Source organism: Protopterus annectens, chromosome 17.part0 (assembly GCF_019279795.1).
Source record: "Protopterus annectens isolate FY-2018-M chromosome 17.part0, PAN1.0, whole genome shotgun sequence".
NCBI lineage: Eukaryota > Metazoa > Chordata > Ceratodontiformes > Protopteridae > Protopterus > Protopterus annectens.
This window is the reverse complement of record NC_056751.1, coordinates 632496559-632523896: the sequence shown is the minus strand read 5'-3', so window position 1 is coordinate 632523896 and position 27338 is coordinate 632496559. Positions and strand designations below refer to the sequence as shown.

The following is a 27338-nucleotide window of genomic DNA, read 5'->3' as shown; positions in this document are numbered from 1 at the left end:
CTACTATGCTCTCCAGTACTGTGGTGCAATATATGTTGAGCTGTATGTACTGCTGTCACTATTACACACTTGTATACCTCCCAACCTCACAAAGTAGAACATGTGGACATTATTTTCAAACCCTAATCTGCAATTATTTGGAAATAGTTTTTTCAGTAAACAAGAATCTTATGAGCAAAAAATAAATTATGTACACTGTGGACATTGTGCATACAAGTTGTGACATCAGTAATGTCCTGACAATACTTTCAAGTCGATCTCTATGGTCATGCCTACAAGGCAGAGGTAGTTTAAACTGTGGACATTCAGAAAATGTCTGTAGAGTTGGCAGTTATGCAGACAGCCCATCAATCCAGCTAGCATGCCTGGGATGACACTTTAGGTAATACACTGAAATATATCTACATCTCTGACAAAACATTTGTCTGCTTACCAGCAGCAACAGGAGCACAGCCTCTTACAATTCCTGATGGTCCTGAAAAATTTTGAGGGAGAGGTAATGGCAACAGCACCACATGTTACAGTGTAACACGGGAAGTACGTCCAAAAATCTCACACCTACAGTAACTGCTATGTTAAAAGTTATGTGGTTGACAATCTCTACATGAGCTTAAAACTGCAGCTAGCTTACCCCCCCTAAGAAAACACTTGACACCCATGTAAAAGTATGTAGACCTTGACAGGATGAGTGCAACAGTATTCTACTGCTAATCTAATTAAGCATACCTGGAAGCTTCTCTTGAGAGGAACAGGTAGCACCCACGTCCACAACATATTGGGTGATGGATGCCTGGGAGCTGTTCTGTGTAGCAAGGTTTGCCAGGAATTCTGTTGCTGTGAGAGGAGGTTGTGCTGCAGCCCCACCACCAGTGACCTGACAATCCCTGGCCATGTCAGCTGTGTGTCTCCGTGCTGCATTAACCATATCCATGGCACAGTTTTGCACCTGCTCATAGGAATGATTTTGGTGACCCATGGCATTGATGTTATACACCTGTTCATCCCACAAGGCTGCACGTTCTGACCTATTTGCCCTCCCTCGGAACAGCATGACTTGGTAATGTTGTCGCAACGCCTCAATGATGAGGTCGTTTTCCACCTCAGAAAATGGTGACCTGCAACATGCATGCATAATGTTTCCTGAAATACAAAGAAATTAGGGCACATGTAAGGATAACATATGTACAAGTAAACTATGTAGAGATACAGCAGTAATGGAAGGCTATCAGTATTCACCATTTGATTGCACATCTCATATTCAACAGTGTGCCAAACATACAAAGAGTGTGGATGCAAATAGAATAGTAACAGGAGTGACATATTCCTGTTTGTGCCATGACAGATATTCACGTATGCTCACACACCCAACACCGGAGTCCATTGTAGTGTGCCCCATAACAGGAAGCCCCCCTCCAAATATGTATAAACAGTAGTGCCAACAAAATAGCAGTGTACTATTATAACTGTTATCAAAGGAAATAGCCAGGCGACCTTTGTACCTAGTTATCACACAGCATTACACCCTTGGTGTACTCTACATCCTCTGTACGTGTAATAGGGCTGGAGATCAATGCCATGTCATCAGTACAGTTCCAACAAAGGCTTTTACTATGTGCCCCTCTCTTCTCTAAGTATATTCAAACATATGCATCATGTTGGAAACCTCATCCTGGCCAAACGCCTTGCATGGGACTGCATGTTGCAAGCACTCTCTTTTGCAACTTTGGTAAAAGAGGGAAACCATTATGCATAACAGTTTTGCACAGATTCAGCTTGTATATTTATAAATTAGTAGAAAACATACTTGCATATCTGTGGGGCGTTCCCTGCCTGTGCCTCTTTGATCCAGTGATCCAAATACCCCTCTTCCATCAATAGAGGTCATCATAATGGTGAAGACACTACTGCTCACCAGTGAGAGGGATACCAGTTGCACTGGTCAGGTCATTGGCCAAACTATCCCAGGCCTCAGACTTGCATTCTGAGCCAAGATAGTTGTCCTTCAGCAGCCAGGGTCCATGATGCTGTACCAGAAGTCCAGTAAAAATCCTAGACTCCTGAACACCCCAACACTGTGCCCAAAAGTGCACTCCTTCCCCCCACAATACCCATATCCACACTCAAGATCAGGCTGCGAGGAATACTGTGCAATTCCTTCCGACTGCCCATTAAATAGGATGCATTCAAGCCATTGCGCTTCATGTTGAAACTTTGAAAAACATGCTGCGTTGCACAACCTCACACAACCCATGTTTAAGTGAAGCTTAGCAACACGCAAACATGGAGGGACGGTTACCCATGTTGATGGAGGGACCGTTACCCATGTTGAAGCTATGCTCAGCATCGCACACCTTTTCTAAATATAACGATAATTGAATTTAAAGTGAACCGATGTTTCAGTGACCTGATACAGTTTCACAGCAGTATATGTAAAAGGTATCACTGCCCAGGACCCGAACCTGGGACCTACTACACTGTAGGTCATCACTTAAGCTATCTCGCCAGTAGAGTAGTGAAGGGAGATTATGCATCTTTAGATATACTGTAAAGGTACTACTGTAAGCATAGCGCGTGGGTTTGCACAGTGCTATTCACTGCACAACTACAACAATTAAAAGCATTCATTTTCTATTTTTAGATGTCTGGGGTATGTCTAATACATGGGTGTGCAGTGTTACATGTAGCTAAATAACGTGCCGCATCTCATAAACAATGCAAATAAAAAAGTAAAAATTGAACACATTTGGTTTCTATGAGCTAAGCATAACTAAATAACATGGTGCATCGTGCAAACAAGCACATAAAAATTAAAATAAATTAAAATAAATTCAAATTAGTGCAGTAAATTGGCTTGAACCCCTTTCAGTCAGGTTAACTGGCTGACCGGTATGTGGGTCGGTGTTACATGGATTCAATATCCACACTGTTTGTTCCTCCCTTAGGTGTACCACACCATTAATATGCATGGCCCGCTGTCAAGGGAAGATCATGTCTGTGTACACGGACACATTCCATGTAGGCTGTACACGGAGCCTATGTGGACTTTATTGAATCCCACCTTCTGAAAACCCATTAGTTTTAAATCACTGCTTAAACAACATCTTAACCAGTCCTTGTCCTGCACATGCTCATCACAAAGTTAAGACTTTGTGTTACCATACAATACTCTCTAAATACTCTCCTTAAACAGAATGCCCTCAATCTTTCACTGAAATGACAAAGCAATTTTTATATGCAACTGCTGCCTGTATAATCCACTACGTTGCACATAGACTTTCTTTTCCATAACTTCCAGCTCTGTAAGGTCTTTGAATGTATAAATGTAACTACTGTTTGTTTATTAATATAGATAATTTCTGGTTAAAGGCTTATTGTGCCTGCTTATTTGAACTGTTTTTCTGAAACTGGTACACCTTGTTTGCTGTAGCATAGACTAAATTCAGACCTGCTGAATCTAGCTTTGTTTGTATAACTTGAGCACTAATCCAGACCATCTTTTTTGCACCCTAGTGGCAGGAGTGTGCATTTAGAACTTGTCTGATCGAAGACTGCTGGAACAGGGCTCAGTTTTTAGCTTTTAATTGGTTTAAATCAGTTTGCTCATTTGCTACTGTTATATTAAAAAATATATATATTTATATACACTTTATGAGACTGTGGTGGTGGTGCTGCGGTAGCGTTGTCGCCTCACAGACGTTGCCCGTTCGATTCTCAGAGCGTCTTCTGTGTGGCGACGTGTGTGAATGGGCGTTCCTTCGTTGAAGGTTGTGCGTTAGGCCCGGCAAGCCAGCACATAAAACTCTACTGCCAATCATTAGGGGACTGGAGTTCCGCTGTGGCGACCCCTAACCGGGAAAAGCCGAAAGACACAAACATATACACTTTATGCATCGGAAGTCTGCCCTTCAAATTTTCTCTTAGAACTAGCCAATTTTTTAGTTTTAGCACTAAAATCTGTTTCTTTAAGCTCAGCACTGATTCAGAACTCATTGTAAGCACTAAATAAACTACAAATTACTACAGCACTCAACTTTCCTCACTTGTCTAGAAGAAAACAGTTTTTAGTACTTAATAAATAAGCACCTATCCAGGCATGTCTAAGGGTCAGCTCCCGGTGTTTTCTCCTGTCTACCGGATGAATCTGGGCATCCTGGGGCAATGCAGCAATTGCCTCATGTACACAGACAACCCTCTCCTCCTACCACCCAACACTACAACCTGTGAGAGATGCACTTATGTAGCCAAACTAGAAGCAAAGCTCTCTTCACCCAAGACTGGACTAGACAGTCAAGAGGAGAAGGTAAACACTTGCACCACACCACACTCATCACATAGTCCTTCAAAACCTACACCATCAAAACACACACCTACATTCATGGAGGCTCTCAATAAAAATCTGCTCAAGCAACAGAGACCTCCAAAGCAGAAACACAAGCAACCTCCACCCCCCAACACAACCCAAATGACACGTAGCCCACAAACTCAGTGTGCCACTCAACCACAGCCCATAAGGCATAACAACATACCCAACACTGTAGTCATGGGTGACTCTATAGTCAGGCACACTGATGTTCCACTCACCAGGCTAAAAAAGGAGAAAGTTACTGTCAGCTGCCTGTCAGGTGCCAGGATCCGCCACATAACGCACGCACTCAGGTCACTCCACAACCTGTACAAATGTGACTCTGTCATTGTCCATGTTGGTGTGAATGACCTAAGACATACTTCCCTGTACTACATGAAAAGAGACATGGAGGAGCTCTCCGATCATGTAGCCCAGGCAGGTATGACCCTAGCCCTGAGTAGCATCCTACCATCACCGTGAATGATACCACAGTACAAGGACAAAATGATAGACTTCAACAATTGGCTTAGCTTCTGGTGTCTTTCTAAGGGGATCCAGTATCTGTCTGCCTGGGATGACATGATTGACAGACCACTATGCTTTGCCAGAGATGGCCTGCACCTGTCACCCTTGGAATTCCGGATACTGGCTAAGGCTCTTGCCACCCCTATAGTGCCTTTTTTTAGGCAAGGTTCAAATGACAAATTCACCACCTTAACAGGTACAACCAAGCAACATCTGGGGGTAATGCTACTCAATGCTAGAAGTGTAAAGCTCAAAATGCATTCACTCGAGGCACTCCTTAAAATGGAGAACATAGAAACCTGTGCAGTGACAGAGATCTGGTTCAAGGTTCCAGAGACCACCCCTGCATTGCCAGGCTATAAGTCATACCACACCTTTGGCCACCTAACCTGGACCGAAACACTAAAGGCAGAGGTGTGTCCATATTCATTAAGGATATCCACACCTCCAGGCTAGTTGCTCAGCATAATGCATCCAAGATTATCCAAGTACAACCAACTTCTGGGCAAGACTGCAATCCAAATTGTAACTTGCTACAGATCTCCCACCATGCCCCAGGATTCCCACTTCTCATTTCTTGATGCACTGGAAAATATTAAGGTACAACCCAACACCCTAATAATGGGCGATTTCAACTACCCTACCATTAACTGGGAAAACTACTCCTGTGCCAACTCTTTTGCTCAACGTTTTCTGGAATTCATAAATTCCAGTCCCTTTTATCAACTTATCCACACGCCCACCAGGGGCAGCAATATCTTAGACCCTGTCATTATCAACATGGGCGACCGGTGTTCCACACCAGAGGTCAATTCCTCATTGGTCAGATTCGACCACAAGCTAATCACCCTAGACATCCACATCCCCCCCCCCCCCAATTAGGGAAACCACAGTAAAAAAAATTCTTTAAAGCCAACTTCTCGCTTTTTAAGACAGAAGTGGCAAACTTCATTACACCCATGCAGACGGACATTAGAAGTACGACTGCTGAATCCTACACAAATGCACTTTATAAGCACTTACACGAGTGCATGGATCGTGCTGTCCCTAACAGAACCAAGATGCTATCCTCCAAAAAAAGGAAGCCAATCTGGTAGTCCCCTGCCAGAAACAAACTGTACAACAGAAGAAAGAAACTGTTGCAAAAAAGAGTAAAATCCCATGATTGGAGGAACTCCCTGGTCAGCCTCAATAAGAAGCTGAGACCCCTCATAAACTCCTCCAAAGCTAGTTACGAAAACAAAATCACCACTGATTCTAAAGACAACCACAAAGCATTCTGTAGCTATGTCAAAAATCTCAATGGCAACACTCGGATCTGCTCTGAGTTACAGCACAATGGCACCAAATATACAGAACCAACTGATATTGCCAACATCCTGGCGGATAGGTTCAGTGCTAACTATACCCCCCTCTCACCCCGTAAAGGGCCCATCTCTATACCGGAAGAATGCAGAGTTCTTGTAATCACAACTGCACAGGTATAAAAACCACACTCTCCAAAGCCAAGAACACAGCATCTATGGGACCTGACAACATCCCAGCCTGCGTTCTACACAAACTGCAGAATGAACTGGCACCCCACCTAAGCACCATGTTCAATCATAGCCTCACCTCAGGCTTTGTGCCCACTGAATGGCGCACAGTGACAGTTATCCCACTCCATAAAGGGGGAGCCACCACAGACCCCGGGAACTACTGCCCCATTAGCCTAACGAGCCTGGTCTGCAAGGCCATGGAGTGTATCATCATGGATCTTATACACAAAGACATTGGTAATCTCCAAACTCTGGACCTCTCACAATTCGGTTTTGTAAAAGGCAGATCATGTCTCCTAAATCTGATAGACTTCTTTGAAGCAGTCACCAAAGCCGCAAACGAGGGTAAGGTGGTTCACTCAGCCTATCTAGATCTTGCCAAGGCTTTTGACACCATCCCCCACTCTGGAATTATAGATAAACTCACTAAACTGGGTATAAATCCCTATGTCACAAGATGGGTTGCCAACTGGCTCACTGACAGAACCCAGACTGTGAAAGTAGCATACTCCAAGTCTGACTTCAGACCAGTGACAAGTGGAGTACCACAGGGTTCAGTCCTGGGTCCTCTCCTGTTTGGTATCTACTTTTCTGAAGTACAGGCTAACACAGAAGGTCTTTGGCTAACTGAGTTCACAGATGACTGCAAACTAGGAGCCATAATCGAAACTCCTAATGATGTAGACATCCCACAAAAGGGCCTCACGGAGACAGATGCCTGGTGTCAAAGCCATGGCCTCAAGCTCAGTGCCAAAAAGTGCATTGTCATCCCCTGTGGTAAAAACTCTGTGCCCATGAGCTACCACATAGGTGGTAGTCAACTTAACACCGAAAGTGTGATGAGACCTTGGGACACAGGTAGACAGCAGTCACTCCTTTGATAATAACATTGCCACAGTAGTCAGGAAATCCTTCAACGTTTCACACCTCATCACAAAAGGTTTCTCATCCAGGAAAAAGGGGGTCATTGTTCCCCTCTACTTGTCACTCAGACCCATTATAGAGTACAACGCCCGTTTTGGTATGTACCTCACAAGACATCTACAGCAACTGGAAAGGCTGCAGAACTACCTCACAAAGAGCATTACCGGCCTCAAACAGATGCCCTAAGCAGACCGCCTCAAAAAACGCCAGCTTTACTCCGTCGCATATCGTCTACTCAGAGGCGATCTCTGCCTAACATACAAAGCTATGTCAAACCCAGAGCTGTTGGACATGCTCCACTTAAAGAAATCCCAACTCCTCCAAGCTAAACTCTCTAGGGACCTAAACCCTGTCACTACAATAAACAGAACATACTGGAGGGATAGATTCATGTCCCAGAGACTTCCCATACTCTGGAACAAACTACCTGTCTATATCAAACAAAGCTCCTTATTAGCACTCTTCAAGAAAAATCTTGATGATTGAATGGGAAATTCATCCCGGGATCACCTCTGTGGCTCTGCTCGACAGGGGCACAGGAAAATAATTTTCTTGGGTGGCAAAAGCCAGGGTACCTTTTTGGCTAGGCTTATATAGGCCCTAGGGCCAATAGCCTAGTACCTATCTATGAACCTATAAATGTGACTACTCTGTGTTTAACTGGAACTTAGTATAATGCAATGTAAACAAATGGAGCTTTTTCTGCTTGGGCCTCTGCTGAAAATGGGTATTACTCAGTTGTATTTCTCAGTAAACAAAGACAAATAACTAAGTAATAACTGTAAGTTGGGGTATGTTAGCAAATAGATATTAAAAGGTTATGTGGTGGGGGGTGTTAGTTGGGGATTAATTTACTTGCTTGACTGTGGGTGAATTTGCAGTTCCCCATCCAGTGATCAAGATTCCTTTTGGCTAGGGTTAGGGATGAACTCTGGTTTACATAGATTCCATAGCACGGGGATACTGAGAGACACATATCAGTCTCTCCAACATATTCTGTTTATGTCACAGGCAAAGTTTAGGTCCTTAAATCTAGTGTTTCTGATGCCGTTTGTTTTTCATATGTGCAACAGAGCCAGCAGAACTGGATCTGAGGATGCCATGTGCTAGGCATAGATCGCCGTCCAGTAAACTGTAAGGAGAATGAGTACAGAGATATGGCCTTAAGGCGATCTGTTTTGGGCAGGGTTATCAGTACCCTGGATTCTGCTTATGAAGAACCTTTGAGGGCTTTCCAACTGTTGCAAGTGCCTGGTTAGGTACATGCCAAAGGGGGCATGATTGTTCTGATGAGGGTTGAGTAGAGTGGTACTATAACTTCTTTGGACCTGGATTCCACACCCTTGCTTATAAGTTAGGTGACATAAAATGATTTTTTACTGTCCTGGCTACATGTTTGTCAAAGGTCAGATGAATTCCTACCTGTGTTCTCAGATTCCCTAACTGTTGGGTCAACTCTTAGGGGTGTTTATCGATCGAGTAATTAGCTTGAGTGGATGATTTCCCAAAGGACACTGTAATGCATTTCTTCATGATAAGTTTTAATCTGTGGCTTTATCACCAGTCATTTGTTTGTATTTGACCCTCTTGTAGGCTGTTGCTGTCATGGGGGGAATCTGTAATATCTCCCAGTTTACGTTCCTGTGCAAACTTGATGCGTCATAGGGCTTGACATTAGCCTTTACTTCCAAGAAGTAGATGCCAAACTGGAGCAGGCCCAACATGGAGCCCTGGGGTACTCTGCTGGTGACTGGACTCTCCTGGTGGAGGTGGTCTCAGCAATCCTTACTTCTCCAGTCCTGTCTGTCAGTCAGCAATCCAGTGAGCTCTGTAGTGATTTATGCCTTGTTCTGAGAGTTTGTCAATGATACCAGAGTTGAGGTATTGTATCAAGCACTTCGACTAGGTCACAATAGGCAGTATGCACCATTTTCCCCTCATCCATAGCCCTGGTGACCCTCTCGAAGAAGTGTATCAGGTTTAGTTGGCAAGACCTTTCATTAACAAAGGAATCCAAAACTGTGGGCACTACACCAGGGAAGGCCAAATGGAAATATGGTAATAATTTATTGAAAAAAATAAACAAAGTTGAGCCCTTTTATCCTCAAAATGTCTGACTTCTTCAGCACTTCTAAACTATAGGTTGACACCATATATAAATACTTAAAAAAAATTAAAAGCAAATGGTCCCCAACCAATCAAAATTAACAAACAATGAACAACCTAATAAATAATTCATAAAGCCCCTTAAAGAGACATGAATGTAAAATACAGGATGTACACTAAAAAAGTATATATGCACAAAACAAGGTTTGCTTTTGCCAACAAACAAAATTAGGTATAGTTGATAATATCCACACAAATGGTAAAATGTAAATATAGGAAGTAACATCATTTTCAATTTTTTGTAATGTACAAAAACAGTAAGAATCTTTTAACTTGGCTGCACAAATATTTAACACACTGGAAATAGAAATGTTATCATTTAACCCAGGGAAATTCTCTGCTTCCAATTTCAGTTGCTATAAAAGCTCCTTGTATTCAACTCTTGTCTCCTATGATCCTCCTCTTGAACTAACGGGTACCTGTTCAAGAGCAAAAAACTGGTATATACTCGAAGAACATATCTTAGCATGCCTATGAAATGTATCCGATTCATTTCCATGTTCAACATCGTACGTGTTCATAAATAACATTTTTTTAAAATCTCTCCGTTTTTACGTACATAACTTGTGCAGCCCAAACACAGGGCTAAATAAACAACCACTCTACTGTTCCAATTAAAATGCCCTGTGGATTTTATTAACAATTTTCTAGCCTCTAAATTTCTCCCACATTACTTAGATAGCTGCATTGTTTACAAAACCCACACTTGAAAGTACCATGTTTATTACTCTGCAACACATTGCTATCAACCCTATTTTTTACAATTTCCTTAAGATTCCTGTCCTTTTCCATACAAAAACAGGTTTAGCAGGTATGATATCTGTAACTTCTGAAAGATGAGTCAGTATCTCCCAATATTTATTATTTTTTTATATATTTGGATTTCGAATTAAATGTAAAAACAAAAGTTGTCTTTAATAAAATATCCACATCATTCCTACAAACCGGAATCTCTAAATCACTACCCAAAATTGGTGCAAACTTTGTGTTGTGCTAATCGATCACTTCACATGCCATTTTAGTAACTAAATCAAACAGATAATGTCTTTCCAAAAACAATTGCTTAATGTACTCAATTTCTGCAATAATTTGGTAATCAGAGGTCATTTGCCCCTTTATTATACCTTTCTGTTGATAAAAAAGGTGCCCATTCAAGTAATGGAAATAAGAATTTGAAAAATTATCTTTCCAAAACACTTATGAGTGAGGTCTAACCTCCTTGTGAAGTTTGTATAAAGTAACATCCAAATAATTATTGCTCTCAATAAAATGAGAATACGTAAGTAAAAAATGTAGTGCAGCTAAAAAATTCAAGCAGTGTAAGGTACCCTTCCATAAAATGCAAATAGCTTTCAAAAATCGGATATAAAGATGCCAATAAGGGGCAAAGGGGTAATTTACAATACATTTCTTTTTCCAGTAATTTAGTACTAAATTAGCATAGATTGGGGCACAACAAGCCCCCATGGCAACACCTTTGACCTGCTTGTAATATTTGCCATTAAAAACATGAAATTATTGTCTAAAGTCAATTCCATGAATTCAGCTATTAAAACAACCTCTGAACTAATTAGATTCACATTCCACAATCACTTTATGAAATCATTCAAGTCCTAACAAATGAGGAGTACATGAAAAAGATCTACAATATCTGTAGTTACAAAGATCAGGTCCTCATAGTAAAAACCTGATTTAATATTCTTTAGAAAATCCCACGAGTCCTTCAAAATGCGACTAATACTTGTTACAAATTACTTCAATTTCTGATCAACAAAAATAGCCAGGGAATGGGTCTTATAACCTCTTAGCTGCCACAATTGGTCTTAAAAGAGGATCTTCCATCAATTTATGGATCTTAGGTATCAAACATAAGTGGAAAACAAGGATTTTCCACAGTCAAAAATTCAAACAATTGCTTTTTAATCACCCCTTGCAAAAAATGATTGTTCAATATGAAATAAGTTTTGAGTGTGCCATATTGATTTCATTCCTACATACAGTAATATATTTGTCTCTATTCCCCAAGATCTTATACATGTGTGTGTGATAATCAATAGTTTCTATTAAAAACCACACCCTCCCTCCTTTGTCAGGTTTCATAATTCTGTGTGCATGACTTTTGGAAAAGAAATTGTATAAAGGATTGTTCTTCACATTTCAAGTTATAAAACCCACTCTTATTATGTCTTTGAAGCTGCTTGAAACTAGCATTTACTAAATGTTCAATGTGTGTTATTATCTTGGAGCTTTTCTCGCTGGGCCTGTGCTGAAAATTGACATATATCCAGTCGGACTATCCCGGTCAACAAATGTAAAATAAATAAAAATAAATAAATTCTTAAACCCCTTTGTACTAGTTAGATGAAGGGGTGGGTGATTAAACTCACATTTTTCCTTCAAAGACCCATCAGATACTAGAGTTTCATTACCTTGAAATATATAACATAGATTTATTTCATAAGAAACAACTTGAAGTCCAGTAGAATACCTGCAATATCAAAATGTTTAGAAGGGATGAATTGAAACCTTTTCATATTTTTTAAATAGTTAATGTCAATATTTAAGTTACTATAGTTGAAAATATTAAAATTGTTATAAAAAAACATAGTTTGATTAGAAGAAAGACGCAAATCATTGTGTAATAACATGTTGTCATCTAGGTTGTTCATTGTTTCATTTTGATTGGTTGTGAACCATTTCTTGTAAGTTTTGTAAGTATTTATAAATGGTGTCAATATACAATTTAGAAGTTTTGAAGAAATCCAATATTTTGAGGATGAAAGTGCTCAGCTTTGTTCATTTTATTTATTTTTTTTATTTTCAATAAATTGTGTTATTACCATATTTCTGTTTGGGCTTCCTTGGTGCAGTGCACGCAGTTTTAGATTCCTTAATATTTTTTCTGCATGCTGGAGTTGTGTTTTGATTAGTTTCTTCCCTTAAAGCCAAGCTGGGATGAGTCCAGTGTCTCTATTTTGCCAATGTCCTTGTTGATCATTTCCATGATAATTCATTTGATAGCTTTGCATATCAGACTTGTCAGACTAGTGGGTCTGTAGTTCCATGGGTCGGTTGATGATCCATCCAAATGAAGAAAGATGACTGTTGCAGCCCTGTATTCACCTAACGTAATCTGTTTTGAGGCTGTTGTCGAAGAGTTCCTCAAGTGGTCCTGCTTGGTCATATTTTTGACTATTTAGGAGGCAACCAAGGATAATGTCAGGGCCCACTGATGCAGTGTTTTTGGCCTTAGTGAGCACAACCAGGATTTACTCCCTGTTGATAGTTGGGGAGATGTGCTAGAAGGGATTTCACAGGGGGTAGTGGGTGAAGTTACAGCTAAAGTCAGCAGTTAGTTGATTTGCTGTTCCACCCTGGTCAGTGAAGTTTGTGCCACTTAACACTACTTCTGGGCACTATTGAATGTTACCATCAAGTTTCTTGACAGCTGAAGAGGGCCTTGTGATTGCCCTTAGCTTGGGATGCTATCCTGACCTCATAATTGACCATATTAGACTTTTTTAAACCTCTTGATTTCTTGTTTACTTGAATCAGAGAGCTCTTTTATCTGAGAGTTTCTTTTACTGATTTTGGCCATGACTTTTATTTTGTTATATCGCCTGTTACGGTAAGGATCTCACAGTGGGGTTTGTTTTTAGTGTTTGATCCTCTGGTTGGAGTGCACTCGCTCTGGTCCAGGGTGTTTGTATTGATAAAGTCCAGGAGAAATTGTGCCTGTGAGCTAAAGGCACTGTATTTTTCTCAGTCTATAGAGGGGTAGTTAAAGTCTCCCATGAATACAGTATTTGGTTGCATGATGATCACCTCTCAAGTCTAGATAGGAGTTTTGAGCTTTGTGAGTCGTAGTGGGCACCCTGTAGCTGTCCACGACATAGTAAGGAATCTTGTCTTTGGAGACTTGAAGATGGCTGAACTGCAGGGCATCAGCCTGTTTAATTAACCTGGAGTTGTATATTTTGCTAGTGTAGATTGAGACACATCTACCTTTGGCCCCTGTCTGTGCTGCTTTTGGTCTAAATGTGTGGAAAGCACTATAGCCTACCACTGAGGGGTTTCTTTCTGTGGCTTTAAACCAAGTCTCAGTGCCAGCACAGATGTGTACATCCTCCAGAGTGAGATGAGCCTGTAGAGTGTGGAGTTTTGGGTCTGTATTGGCAACTTGAACTCTCAAAACGGCGAATCGGACAATGTCGACAAATTCACCAATCTCAGTTAACTGAAACATAAAAACATTGAAAGTGACATAATTGAAAAATTATAGTTGGCTCACACCAGTTTCCTAGTCTCGTAGTGAATATATAAACACAAGCACGTTTTATGCAAACATACACCCGTAACTGAATGTATAAATAAAATTACTACTGTAATAAGTGAAACACCCTTCCAAGGTCAGGAAAACGTGGCAAATTAAATTAAACAAAAGGCAGTCTAGTGAACGGTGCATACAGCACATACCGTCACAGAACTACATTTTCAACAGCATAACAACACAACTGTCTGGTAATATTCACCAATGATACCAGGGAAAAACAACTGTGTGCTAGCCTTTGCACTCTTATTTTTATTATAAAAATGTACACAGTATGTGTAACACACAAGTAATGACTTCAAGACGTGCCTTTTATATTCTAATTATGTTCCTTTTAAGTATGAAAACAATTCAATACTAATATTTACTATTTTGAAAAAACACAAAATAAATGCCCGTGAATTATATAAACTTAACATTTATATTCAGTGTTTCTTAACTACCTTTCAAGTGTTTTAAGTGTGTAAGTTATTATTAGAACGAGATACAGTATGAAGTAAGACGTTCACGTTCTTAAGCTGGCCAACTATAACATTTCGAAATGCAGCTTGTAGATGTTTAGTGCTTTTGCTGAGTAGCACTTGTGAAGAATATGTGTTGATCAACATGGACTTGACATTCTAATCATGTAAGTTGCTAATATAAACCCGGAATTTCTTGTTTAGTCTCTGAACATTGAGCAGTAACACCCAAAGGTTGCTTTTTTTTTTTTTTTTTTTTTTGCTATGTTGGTAGTTTGTGATTTTGACATTGCCTTAAAAGGCACTAAGGGGGGTGGATAAAGTGTTAGCCAATATCCAAAAGTCCAGGGGGGAGGACAGGTGCAGACCATCCTTGTCAAAATAATGCGGTCTGTAAGTCATGTCCTACCATTCTGATAGATATTGGATTCACCTAGAGTGACACCAAAAACTTAGCCAGTTATTAAAGTCAGTCATTTTCTGTTCATACTGTGGCATCATCCTGACTGCGGTGGTGGTGCTGCGGTAGCGTTGCCCCGTTCGATTCTTAGCTAGAGCGGCTTCTGTGTGGAGGCATACGTGAATGGGGCATGCCTTCGTTGAAGGTTGTGCATCAGGGCTGGTAACCCGGTACGTAAAAATCCACTACCAATCATTAGTGGACCGGAGTTCCACTCTGGCGACCCCTAACCGGGAAAAGCCGAAAGACACAAACAAACTGTGGCATCATCCTCACTGAAGGTAGGATGCTGCTGAATGCAATGCATGTACCAGTCTGTAACACATTGAAAGAAATCCATAATGTCTGTTTTTATATAATCCAGTGAGGAACATTTCAGGTCATTTACACCCACATGGACTACGACAAAATCATGATAGTATCATATTGGCTGCTGTGGTGCAATGACTTGAGCATGATATTGCGTATCCTTGCTCCAGATAGGTAGATAACTGTTATCTTCTGCTTGTCCAGCTTGGTGAAAGTGATATGTGTGTGCCATACAGTAAAATCCCCTATGACTTGAGTACTAACCAGCTGCCCTAAGCTTAGCTCCACACAAAACCTTTCTGTGTTACAGGTTGAAGTCCCAAGTACTAGCATTATAGGTTTACTACTGTACAGGGTACTGCTAATTGATGCTGCATGGAGAATAGCTCGGCAAAAACACACCTAATTTATTGCAAACAAAATAAAACTGAAAACCAACTCCCATGCCCTTTGGCCAGTAAACTAATACACTTTGAGCTCCCTGGAATCCTTCCCAACTCAGAGAGAAAAGAAGTAAACACCTTTTGTCACAAGACGGATGATCCTGGAACTTAGCCCAGCAAAAGTAGCTGTAAAATGCAGATTAACACCAAACAAGTAAACCCATAAAAGCCCTCTGGCTGATGAAACACTTTCACTTTAACATTCCCTGTGTGTTTCCCAACTCAGACTTACTAGTATACTACTGTCACTAGAAAAGCAGTCCCAATCTTTTTAATGTAGAAACACACTTTGGTTAGCCAAAAGTGAAAAGGTACCAACTAGCTACAACAAGTAATTGTCCTTTTAAAACCCCTTTTGTGTTTTTCAACTCTGATAAGATAGAAGAGGTTGCCTTTTTATTCTCACTAGAATTACAGTCCCAGTCTTCTTGATGTAAAAAGACAGTTTAGTTGGTCAGAAGTGAAAAGGTATCTTAAACAAATCAAACAACTAACTACAGTAAGTAATTTTCACTTAGCCTACCTGTGTATGTCCCAACTCAGGCAGACCAGGCTATCTTTCTCCTGCCACAAGAATTGCAGTCCCAGGCTCTTCTTAATGTAAAAACAAACCTTTGTGAGCCACAAGTGGAAAGGTACCAGAAACAAATCTAGTAACTAGCTACATGTAATTACAAGGTGAGTCAAAGGCAGACAAGCCAGCAATGAGGAGCACATACCCTTTAAGGGAATTTCATAGTACACTAAACAGTCTAAGGAAGGGCCGTCCCAATTTCTTCTGTTAGTAACTAGTAAGATGAGCATTGGTGGTAAGGCTGGGAGGAGCTTCTAGGGCCAGGTATATACAGTAGGGTCATGTAGCTCAAGCTCCTCCAATTTTAAAAGCACAACCAGAATAGGGTGGGTAGAAAACCAAATTCAGGAGCGAGCTACTAAAAATGTAATAAAATGAGGGCCTAATCAGCATTGAAACCAAAAAGCACTGCAGACTATAAAAATGACTTAAATAGCCTTAACTTCAGATAAAGAGCAAACATAACACACAAAACTGATTTAAAATGTAAGATAAGTACAGTATTAGTAAAAGATAAGTACAGTATTTTAAATTTAGTTTAAATGTACTTCCCTGGATGCAGAATGTAGTCCAAATGGTTTGTTTTCAAGCTTCAAGATGACCGAGTGACTGCTTGTGTTGGGTTGATGGTTAAGGTGTTTACCTTTCAGACACAAGGTACAGGTTTTGTGGATGGGTTTAACACAGTGATTAAGGTCTTTGCATCATAGCCACAAGATACAGGATTTGATTGTGGCGTCAGGTTATTGACCAGGCTTAAAATGGCCATTTGGGTAATTTGGCCTAGTATTCACCTGTGAACCTATGGAATAGCAAATTCGTAATTGATGGTCTCAGACTTTAAAAATGGATGAGCAGAGGGTGTGGTGTGACTATAGCGGGGTCATACACTGAGCCTCTGCAGAAGAGCCTGTGCCCCAGAGTGCTGGTGACGAAACTCTAGATGATAGTTACAGTATAGACATCATCCTAGCCATGAAACAGTATTCCATGTGTTTATCCTTGTTTGAAGTGCTGTGGAAGTATGGCTACCCTGTTCAGAGTTGGTTTGTTTACTCTGAGAGGGCTTGTCATAATGTGACCTGATATGTGATGTGGGTGTTCCTGTAGCAATGTAGAATACTGGGGTTTATGCTGCATGTTTAGTCCCTGTGTACATTCACTGAGGTCCTTGTATATATATATATATATATATATATATATATATATATATATATAGATATATATATATATGTTAAATCAGATTCATGTATGCTCTTTGTCGGGCTCTACTAGGGGAGCATCTTTTCACCACTTCTCTTTTTTTTTAATGTTCTTAGAAGGTAATTACCAGAATGCAAGCTAAAGCTGGAAGGATGTTCAGTTTGAAGATCTTGGGAGGATGTCACTGCCATTTGCTACTAATGATAGCCAACTGATCTCATCTAACCATGATATGCAGCACACCCATCTGACTGATTTTTTGCGTAGTACAAAGTGGTTGAATTGAGGCTCAGCATTTCCAGTTGTTCAGATGGGAGGAACAGCTGCCACTACTGCAAGATCTAAAGTCTATTAGGGTCTTAATTCTGAGTGATGACAAGGGCGAGTGTAAGACAAGTTGAAACATAAGCCGCAGTGGGCACTGAATCAGTGTGTGGTGAAGCTGGACTTAAATCAAGGGTTTTATCCAAGAACTTACCAGTCAGTTTACATACTCATTCACTTGTAGTTGTGAGACGTGTTTGCTAACCAAAAGCATGAGATTCTACAGTGAGGAGCTTTTTTAGATTGAGAGAAGCAAACCTTGGTAGTAAAAATATTTAAAAAATCATCCCCTCCCCCAGTAAACATAGGATCATAGGAAGATACTAGGCTATTGGCCCTGAGGCCCATACAAACCTAGCCAAGAATTTAGCCCATGTTCCAACAAGTCAGCACCCTATGCCACTGTCCAGCAGGGACATAGGTGGAATCCCAGGGGTGTATTTTCTGTTCCCCATCCAGTTATCCAGGTTGCGCTTTAAAAGGTGTAATGAGGTACTCTGCTTCACGTGGAGAGGGAGTCTATTCCCCAAAAAGGGGAGTCTCTGGGACACAAATTCTGTCCCGCCAACAAGTCCTATTGATGTCACAGACCAGGTTGAGGTCCCGTGTGCAGGTTACTCAAGTAAAGCTTGACTTGCAGATATGCAGCAATCCCATCAGGGTGAGGTCTGAGATTGCTTTGTATGCCAGACTGAGGAGTCTGTAGGAGACTGAGTAGAGGGACAGGGCTTTAAGCCCATCTCTGTAGGGTAGATGTTTATGGCCCTGGATTCTACGGGTGAGGAATCTCTGTGGTCTCACCAGCTGCTGCATGTGCTTTGTGAGGTACATGCTGAAAAGGGGCATTGTATTCAATAATCAGTCTTATAAGGGAAGAATACAGGGATATTATAACCACCTTGTCCCTGGATGAGATACCCTTACTAATGAGGTGGGCCATGTAGAAAGCATTCCATACAACGGAGGCAATATGGTGGTCAGAAGTCAGTTTGCTATCAACCCAGGTTCCAAAATCCCTCACAACTGAGTGCTTACTGCCTTATTATCAATGTGATAATTTGTGGGGACATCTTTCTCCCCAAAAGGGATGATGCATTTTTTGGCATTCAGTTTGACACCACGTTTCTGGCACCAGTCATTTTGTTTGGGTGAGACCCTACTGGAGGATGTCCACATCACTAGGGGAATTGACAGCACCTAGCTTGCAGTCGTCTGCAAACTTGGTCAGCCATGGCCCACTAGATTTGGCCTGCACCTCTGAGAAGTATATCCCAAACAGCAGATGCCCCAAGACCAATCCATGGGGTATACCGCTTGTTAAGCGTCTACTACTTAAGGTGGCTTCCCCTATTTTGACTAGGTGGGTTCCATCAGTGAGCCAGTTTGCTACCCATCTGGTAACATATGGATTGATACCTAGTTGAGAGAATTTATCTATTATACCTGAGTGGGGAATAATATCAAAGGTCTTGGCCAGGTCAAGGTAGGCGGTGTGCACAGTCTTCCCCTCATCTATAGCCTTGGTGACTGTCTCAAAGAAGTCGACCAAATTCAGCAGAAATGACCTCCCCTTGACAAAACCAAACTGTGTGGGATCAAGTGCCTGGAGGTTGCCAATGTCCTTGCTAATGAAGTCCATGATAATCTGCTCCCTGGCCTTGCATATCAGGCTAGTTAGGCTGATGGGTCTGTAATTTCTTGGATCAGTGGGCGCTCCACCTTTGTGCAAAGGGATGACAGTAGCTGTCCTCCACTCGGCTGGGACGAAGACAGTACTCAGGCTTTGGTTGAATAGGGTGCCTAATGGTGCTGCAAGTTCCTGCCTGAGTTCATGTAGGATGCAGCCTGGGATGTTATCAGGTCCCATGGAGGCTGTATTTTTTGCCTTTGAGAGAGCATTGATGACTTCCTCTGTAGAAGTAAGGTGAGTGGGGCGGGTACTGGGGATGTCCTGTTTTACTGATGCGGGGGGTAGAAGAGTGACATTTTCACTGAACCTGTCTGCAGCAGGTTGGCTATAACTACAGGGTTTTGTGTATGTGGTGTCCTTGACCACCAGTTCTTAGCAGATTTGAGTGTCTCCCTTGAGATTGTGGACATGTGTGAAGAATGATTGTCTTTAGCAGATGTGGCCAATTTGGACTCGAAGTTTGCTTTGGAGGATTTCACTAGTGCTCTTATTTGCTTGTTCAGGCTAAGGAGATATTGCTTCCAGTTAGACACCTGCGCCTTCTTGGTCCTGGACAGCAATTTATTTACTTTTATTATAGAGTTTATTTATTGTAGATGTCTACCAAACAGGTTTACTCTTCCTTGAGGAGGAGGTTTTGTCCTGTCTGATATTAATGATTCCATGCAGCTATATAAATGCTCATATAGTATTTTGGTGTAAGTTTGGACATATGTGCCAGTTTCTGTGGATGGGGAGGGGGCTGTGAACCTGTTTATACCTTCCCTCGGGAAGTTGTAATCAGGTCTGGAGAATATTTTTTTGGTGACTTTGAAAGTGACTCTGCTTTGTGGTCGGTTCTTATCAGAGATGATGACACTGTAGGGATGCTGCAGTGGTTACTCTGTTAATACTAAATCCAAGATATTTTCACCTCTTGTGGGGGGTGTCAGCCAACTGGTCCAAGGCATTTGCATTGACGAAATCATGGAATCTCTGGGCATTTGTGTTTTGGCATGAGTATTTCTTCCAGTCTATGGTTGGATAGTTAGTCACCCAGGATCAGGGTAAAGGGTTGAATCTTTATAGATTCGAAGAGGTCCAGATAGCTGGAGAGGGCATCTTGAGTCAGAGTTGGAGGCCTGTAGCTAGCTATGACTTGAATAGGGGTATTGTCAGTTGTTAACTGCACCTGAATTATTTCCTGTGCATCATACTGTTTCACCAGCCTAGAGGTGTGTACGTCTTTTATATATATTGCAACTCCACCTCCTTTTGTTTTGCTGCCCACGACTTTGGGTCTGAATGAATGATAGGATGAGTAACTTGGTATGGCTAAAGTGCTCTCCACAGCTTTGAACCAGGTTTCTGTGACTGCAAAAATGTCAGCTTCTTCCAGGGTTAAGAATGCTTGCAATGAATGCAGTTTCATGTTTAGACTCCTAGCGTTTAGCAGCATGACCTTTAATTTACGTTTAGATGAAATTTTCATATTGGTAGTTTTGACCTCATGGCGTTGCCTAAAAAAGGCGCTATGGGGGGGAGGCAAGAGCCTTTGTCAGGAGACAGAGAGGTCATCTCTGGCAAAGTATTGTGGCTTGTCAATAGTCATCCCAGGCTGTCAGGTACTGGATCCCCTTTGAATGACACCAGAAACTAAGCAAGTTGTTAAAGTCAAACATTTTCTGTTTGTATTGAGGCATCATTCTGGGTGGTGGTCGAATGCTGCTTAAGGCTAGGGGCATACCTGCCTGGGACACACACTCAGCGAGCTCGAGCATGTCTGTCTTTATATATAGTCCAAGGAGGTACGTCTCAAGTCATTCACTCCAACATGGACTATGACAGAGTCATAACAGTACCTCTTGAGAGGCTTGCCTCCATTGGTGATGTGGCAGATTCTGGCACATGACAAACAACTAATCATGACTTTCTCCTTTTCCAGCTTGGTGGGGGGCACATCTGTGTGTCTCACAATGGAGTCTCCTGTGACGAATATGTTGGGTTTATGTTTAGGCCTTAGTGGCTGTGAGACACAGGTGTGTGTGGACTGTGTATGGTGTGGTGGGCAGTGGAGTCTGTGTGCGTTTATGCCTCAGAGGTCTCTCTTGTTTGGGTATGCTTTTGTTGAGGGCCTCTGCATATGTGGTAGTGTGTTGTGTAGGTGTGATGTTCGTGTTGCCAACCTTCAATGCCATATATACTGGTTTGTGGGGGAGAGAGCAATGACACTAGGTGCTTGATGTATTTGCATCTCTCACAAATTATGTTCCTAGGTGGTAGTACTAGAGGGTTGTCTGTGTACATGAGGCACTTGCTACACTGTCTCAGGATGTCCATATCGACCAGACTGGCAGGAGAAATTGTAGGAAATTGGCCATCCATATTTGTCAAGAATTGAAAGAGCTAAGAGGGTAAAGGGAGGAAGGTCTACGAGTAGTACTAGTAGATGATAACACAAGTGCTACTAAAGGAAAACCTGTAGCTGGAATACCTCAAAAAAGGTTAAAAAACATGCATCTGAAGCTCTGGATGCTGCAGATCTGTATCTAGACTGTGCTACTCAATTTTAAGGTTAAGAACTCGGGAAGAAAAAACTCCCAAATGAAGCACAGATTAATCACTTAGTCAAGAGTAGAACTCGCAGTATGAAAAAAATACAGTTAAACAGTAATGAATTGCAGTACATAGCAATGAAATATAGTTAATCAGTAGGTTGCTTTGAAACAGTAGCTCACAAATCACAACAGTAACAGACAGCACAAATAAAGCAGCGATTCAGTAGAATACTGTCATCAGTTTAGTGAGGCTACCAACAAGCAGTAATAAATACAGCAACTAAATGCAGTTGAACTCCTAAGCACAAGCAGCAAAATGAAGTAGAAAGAGGTACAGTTTTTTTTTTGTTACACTACAATGCATGCTGGGGCCCTGTCCATTAAAGTCTATTGGTGCGTATCCATACAATGACATCACCAAACAGTATAGTGAATTATGTGAGTGAATTTGTAATAAACAGAATATGAAGCTTTTTATTAAGGAAAAGCTCTCACAATATTGGTATGATAGGGTGGAAAATGCACCATGGCACTTTGCTACTAAAGAAGGAATCTTTGGTCATTCAGATGGAAAATTAATAACTCCCTAATGTTTATATAGCATTGTGTAAAACAACAGTTTAAACATAGCAAAGTATACTTCACTGTATATGCACATGTAGAATGCATTTTCACAGAATGTTATGTAAATGTTAGAGAGTATTCATTTCTTATCTGAATGAGCAAAGATTATTTATATGTATGTATTAATTTTTAACTGAGGTAAAGTGCTGATAGTGGCTGACTATTTTCAGGCTGAGCCTAGAAAGAATACAAAATATAATTAAACAATGCTTGCAGAGTAGTGCATACATGACCAGATAAGAAGTAAGACTGGAATGCATGTTTGCAGAATTTTAAAATGAGATAGAAATGGGTATATAAACACATTTGAGTATTACAAATATGGAAACCAGCTTGCAGTTTACAATATAGGTTCATAAGTAGGTACTAGGCTGTTGGCCCTAGGGCCTGTATAAGCCTAGCCAAAAGTGTACCCTGACTTTCACCACCCAAGAAAATTATTTTCCTGTGCCCCTGTCGAGCAGAGCCATTTCCCATCCAATCATCAATATTTTTCTTGAAGAGTGCTAATGAGGAACTCTGACATAGATAGGTAGTCTGTTCCAGAGTATGGGAAGTCTCTGGGACAGGAATCTATCCCTCCAGCATGTTCTGTTTATTGTGGTGACAAGGTTTAGGTCCCTAGAGCATGTAGCTTGAAGGGATTGGGATTTCTTTAAGTGGAGCATGTCCAACAGCTCTGGGTTTGACATAGCTTTGTATGTTAGGCAGAGATCGCCTCTGAGTAGGCGATATGCGACGGAGTAATGCTGGAGTTTTTTGAGACGGTCTGCATAGGGCATCTGTTTGAGGCCAGTAATCTTTTGTGAGGTATTTCTGTGGCCTTTCCAGTTGTTGTAGATGTCTTGAGGTAAATACCAAAAGGGGTGTTGTACTCTATAATGGGTCTAATGAGTGACCACTGTGGCAATGTGATTATCAAAGGAGAAACTACTGTCCACCTGTGCCCCAAGGTCTCTTATCATGTTTTTGACATAAATTAGACTACCAGCTATGTGGTATTTCATGTGTACAGAGTTTTACCAAAGGGGATGACAATACACTTTTTGGCATTGAGCGTCAGGCCATGGCTTTTACACCAGGCATCTGTCTCAGTGAGGCCCTTTTGTAGTATGTCCACATCGTTAGGAGTTTCAATTATGGCTCCTAGTTTACAGTTATCTGCAAACTTTGTTAGCCAAAGACCACCTGTGTTAGCCTGTACTTCAGAGAAGTAGATACCAAACAGGAGAGGACCCAGGACAGAACCCTGTGGTACTCCACTTGTCACTGGTCTGAAGTCAGATTTGGAGTCTGCTACTATAACAGTGTGGGTTCTGTCCGTGAGCCAGTTGGCAACCCATCTTGCGACATAGGGATTTATACTTAGTTTAGTGAGCTTATCTATAATTCCATAGTGGAGGGATGGTGTTGAAAGCCTTGGCGAGATCTAGATAAGCTGTGTGAACCACCTCACCCTCATCTATGGCTTTGGTGACTGCTTCAAAGAAGTCAATCAGGTTTAGGAGACATGATCTGCCTTTTACATATCCGAACTGGGTAGGGTCCAGAGTTTGGAGATTACCAATGTGTTTGTTTATGAGTTCCATGGCCTTCCAGACCAGACTCGTCAGACTAATGGGGCGGTAGTTCCCTGGGTCTGTCATGGTTCCCCCTTTGTGGAGTGGGATAACCGTCACGGTGCACCATTCAGTGGGCACAAAGCCTGAGGTAAGGCTATGATTGAACATTGTACTGGGGTAGGGTGCCAGTTCATTCTGTAGTTCTTGTAGAATGCAGCCTGGGATATTGTCAGGTCCCATGGATGCTGTGTTCTTGGCTTTGGAGAGTGTGTTTTTTACCTGTGCAGACGTGATTACAGGAACTTTGCATTCTTCTGGTATAGAGATGGGCCCTCTAGGGGGTGAGAGGGGGGTAAAGTTAGCACTGAACCTATCTGCCAGGATGTTGGCAATATCAGTTGGTTCTGTATATTTATTGCCATTGTGCTGTAATTCAGCAGATCTGAGTGTTGCCATTGAGATTCTTGACATAGCTATAGAATGCTTTGTGGTTGTCTTTAGAGTCAGTGGCAATTTTGTTTTCATAACTAGCTTTGGAGGATTTTATGAGGGCTCTCAGCTTCTTACTGAGGTTGACCAGGGAGTTCCTCCAGTCATGGGATTTTATTCTTTTTTGCAACAGTTTCTTTCTTCTGTTGTAGAATTTGTTTATGGCAGAGGACCACCAGATTGGCTTCCTTTTTTTGGAGGATAGCATCTTGGTTCTATTAGGGATAGCATGATCCATCCTCCCGTGTAAGTGCTTATAAAGTGCATTTGTGTAGGATTCAGCAGTCGTACCTCTATTGTCCATCTGCATGGGTGTCATGAAGTTTGCCACTTCTGTCTTAAGAAGTGTGAAGTTGGCTTTGGAGAAGGTTTTTATGGTGGTTTCCCTAATTGGGGTTGGGGGCGGGATGTGGATGTCTAGGGTGATTAGCTTGTGGTCGAATCTGACCAACGAGGAATTGACCTCTGGTGTGGAACACCGGTTGCCCATGTTGGTAATGACCAGGTCTAGGATATTGCTGCCCCTGGTGGGGGTGTGAATAAATGGATCTAAGACATTGGAATTTATGAATTCCAGAAAAAGTTGAGCAAAAGAGTTGGTACATGAGTAGTTTTTCCAGTTAATGGTGGGGTAGTTGAAATCGCCTATTATTAGGATGTTGGGTTGTACCCTAATACTTTTCAGTGTATCAAGAAATGAGGAGTCGGAATCCTGGGGCATGGTGGGGGCTCTGTAGCAAGCTACAATTTGGATTGCGGTTTTGCCCAGAGTTAGTTCCACTTAGATAATCTCGGATGCATTATACTGTGCAACTAGCCTGGAGGTGTGGATATCCTTAATGAATACGGACACGCCTCCACCTTTAGTGCTTTATTCCGGGTTAGGTTGCCGAAAGGTGTGATATGAATTATAGCCTGGTAATGCAGGGGTGCTGTCTGGAGCTTTGAAGTAGGTCTATGTCACTGCATAGATGTCGATGTTCTCCATTTTAAGGAGTTCCTCGAGTGAGTGCATTTTGAGGACTAGACTTCTAGCATTGAGTAGCACCTGTTACAGAGGTGAATTTGTCATTTGAACCTTGCCTAAAAAAGGCACTATAGGGGTGGCAAGAGCTTTAGTCAGTATCCGGAATCCCAAGGGCGAGAGGTGCAGGCCATCTCTGGCAAAGCATCGTGATCTATCGATCATGTCATCCCAGGCAGACAAATACTGGATCCCCATAGAATGACACCAGAAGCTTAGCCAATTGTTGAAGTCAATCATTTTGTCCTTGTACTGTGGTATCATTCTGGGTGATGGCAGGATGCTACTCAGGGCTAGGGTCATACCTGCCTGGGCTACAAGATCGGAGAGCTCCTCCATGTCTCTCTTCATGTAGTCCAGGGAGGTACGTCTCAGGTCATTCACACCAACATGGACAAATGACAGTGTCATATTTGTACGTGCGTTATGTGGTGGTTCCTGGCACCTGACAGTACCTTTCTCCTTGTTTAGCCTGGTGAGTGTTTATGTACATATGTGCAATGTCTTGTAAAGGAGGCCACAAAAAGAAGGGAGAAGACAGTGAACTGAAAGTAAAGGAGACAATGAAAGAAAGAGACTGGGAAGGGAAAAATTGTTAGTTAGCTATAAGCCTATGCTAAACCGTTTTAAATAATAGAAGTTATGTGAAATGACTGTGCTGAAGATAGCTGTCAAGTCTGTATTAATAAAGAGAATGAAGAATAAAAAGAAAAGGGGTGAAGAAATAAGAGAACAAGAAGTTAAACTCAGGACATCTGGGACCGCATTTCCATCGTTACTTAAAAAAAAAAAAAAAAACACTAAAAGGTGGAGCAAGAAGTGATGTAATTAGTGGAGTTTCTGATTTCATGAGGAAGGAGGTTCCAAACTGAGGGTTTAAGTTTGTGGAATGCTGCATCAGTAGTTGAACTATGAAGAGGTTTAATTAAGGTCATAGCATTACTGTTATTGCTTCCCAGGCTATGATGAGGTTGTGTCCAGAGGAGAGCAGAAGATGAGAAAATGTATTTAAAGTACACTGCTGTGCAGGTGAAAAGGAAAGCTAATCTAAGATAAATTGTATGAGGATTTAAGAAGAGTACAGTGGTGTGATCTGTACTTTGGCGGTGTAATAAAATCACATTTTCTTGTGTGGTTTGCAGTATGTCAGTGTTACTGGAGTTTCTCAGTGCATGTAGAGGTGTGTGTGTGTGTGTGGGGGGTATTACAGTGTTTGTGTTTACTCTTAAAAAGTTAAGGTCTCCAGAACTGTGCACAGTTGTCCAAGTTGCTGAGTACATTTGCGTGCTTTGAAAGAGGTATGGCAGAGCCTTGTGTGGTTGATTAGAGGTGGTATTTAACATCACTTATTTCAGTTCTGTTATCTTTTTCATCAAACTTTGCTAATGCTTAGCTCTGAAATGTTGAACCCGTGTATCATTAAGTGTATTAAAAAGTAACAGGAAGAGTTCCTTGCAAAGGTTTGAGCTTCATTTCTATACATGCTATGTCATGAGCAGTAATTTTCAACAGTTTGCAGCTTTATGCACTAAATCTTGTTAAGGGCACTGTAGTATGTGTTCATGCATTCCATGGACTTATCTATTGTAACAGTACTGCAGATTGTGGAGGTATAACTGCTTGCAAAACATACTGTTTTATACAGTGATGCCAATTTACTAAGTATTACAGTTTTTGTGTGTATTCTTTTTACAGGGGCAGACGGCATTTGATGTGGCAGATGAACAACTAGAATCAGTGCTTGAAGAGCTCAGGAAAAAGCAGAAAGATGTAAGTGTTTTTGTATTCTTTGTCATTTCCCCCACCATCA

At 41.4% G+C, this 27338-nt stretch overlaps 1 protein-coding gene across 1 annotated transcript in view; it reads left to right on the top strand.

The window, feature by feature from the left end:
* Positions 1-27338, top strand: part of LOC122791483 (protein phosphatase 1 regulatory subunit 12A-like) — a 1771856-nt gene that overhangs the window by 572274 nt on the left and 1172244 nt on the right. The window contains exon 5 of the mRNA XM_044059226.1: positions 27224-27298. Within this exon, the coding sequence (XP_043915161.1) occupies positions 27224-27298 (75 nt within the window). The remainder of the gene's footprint in view (positions 1-27223; positions 27299-27338) is intronic.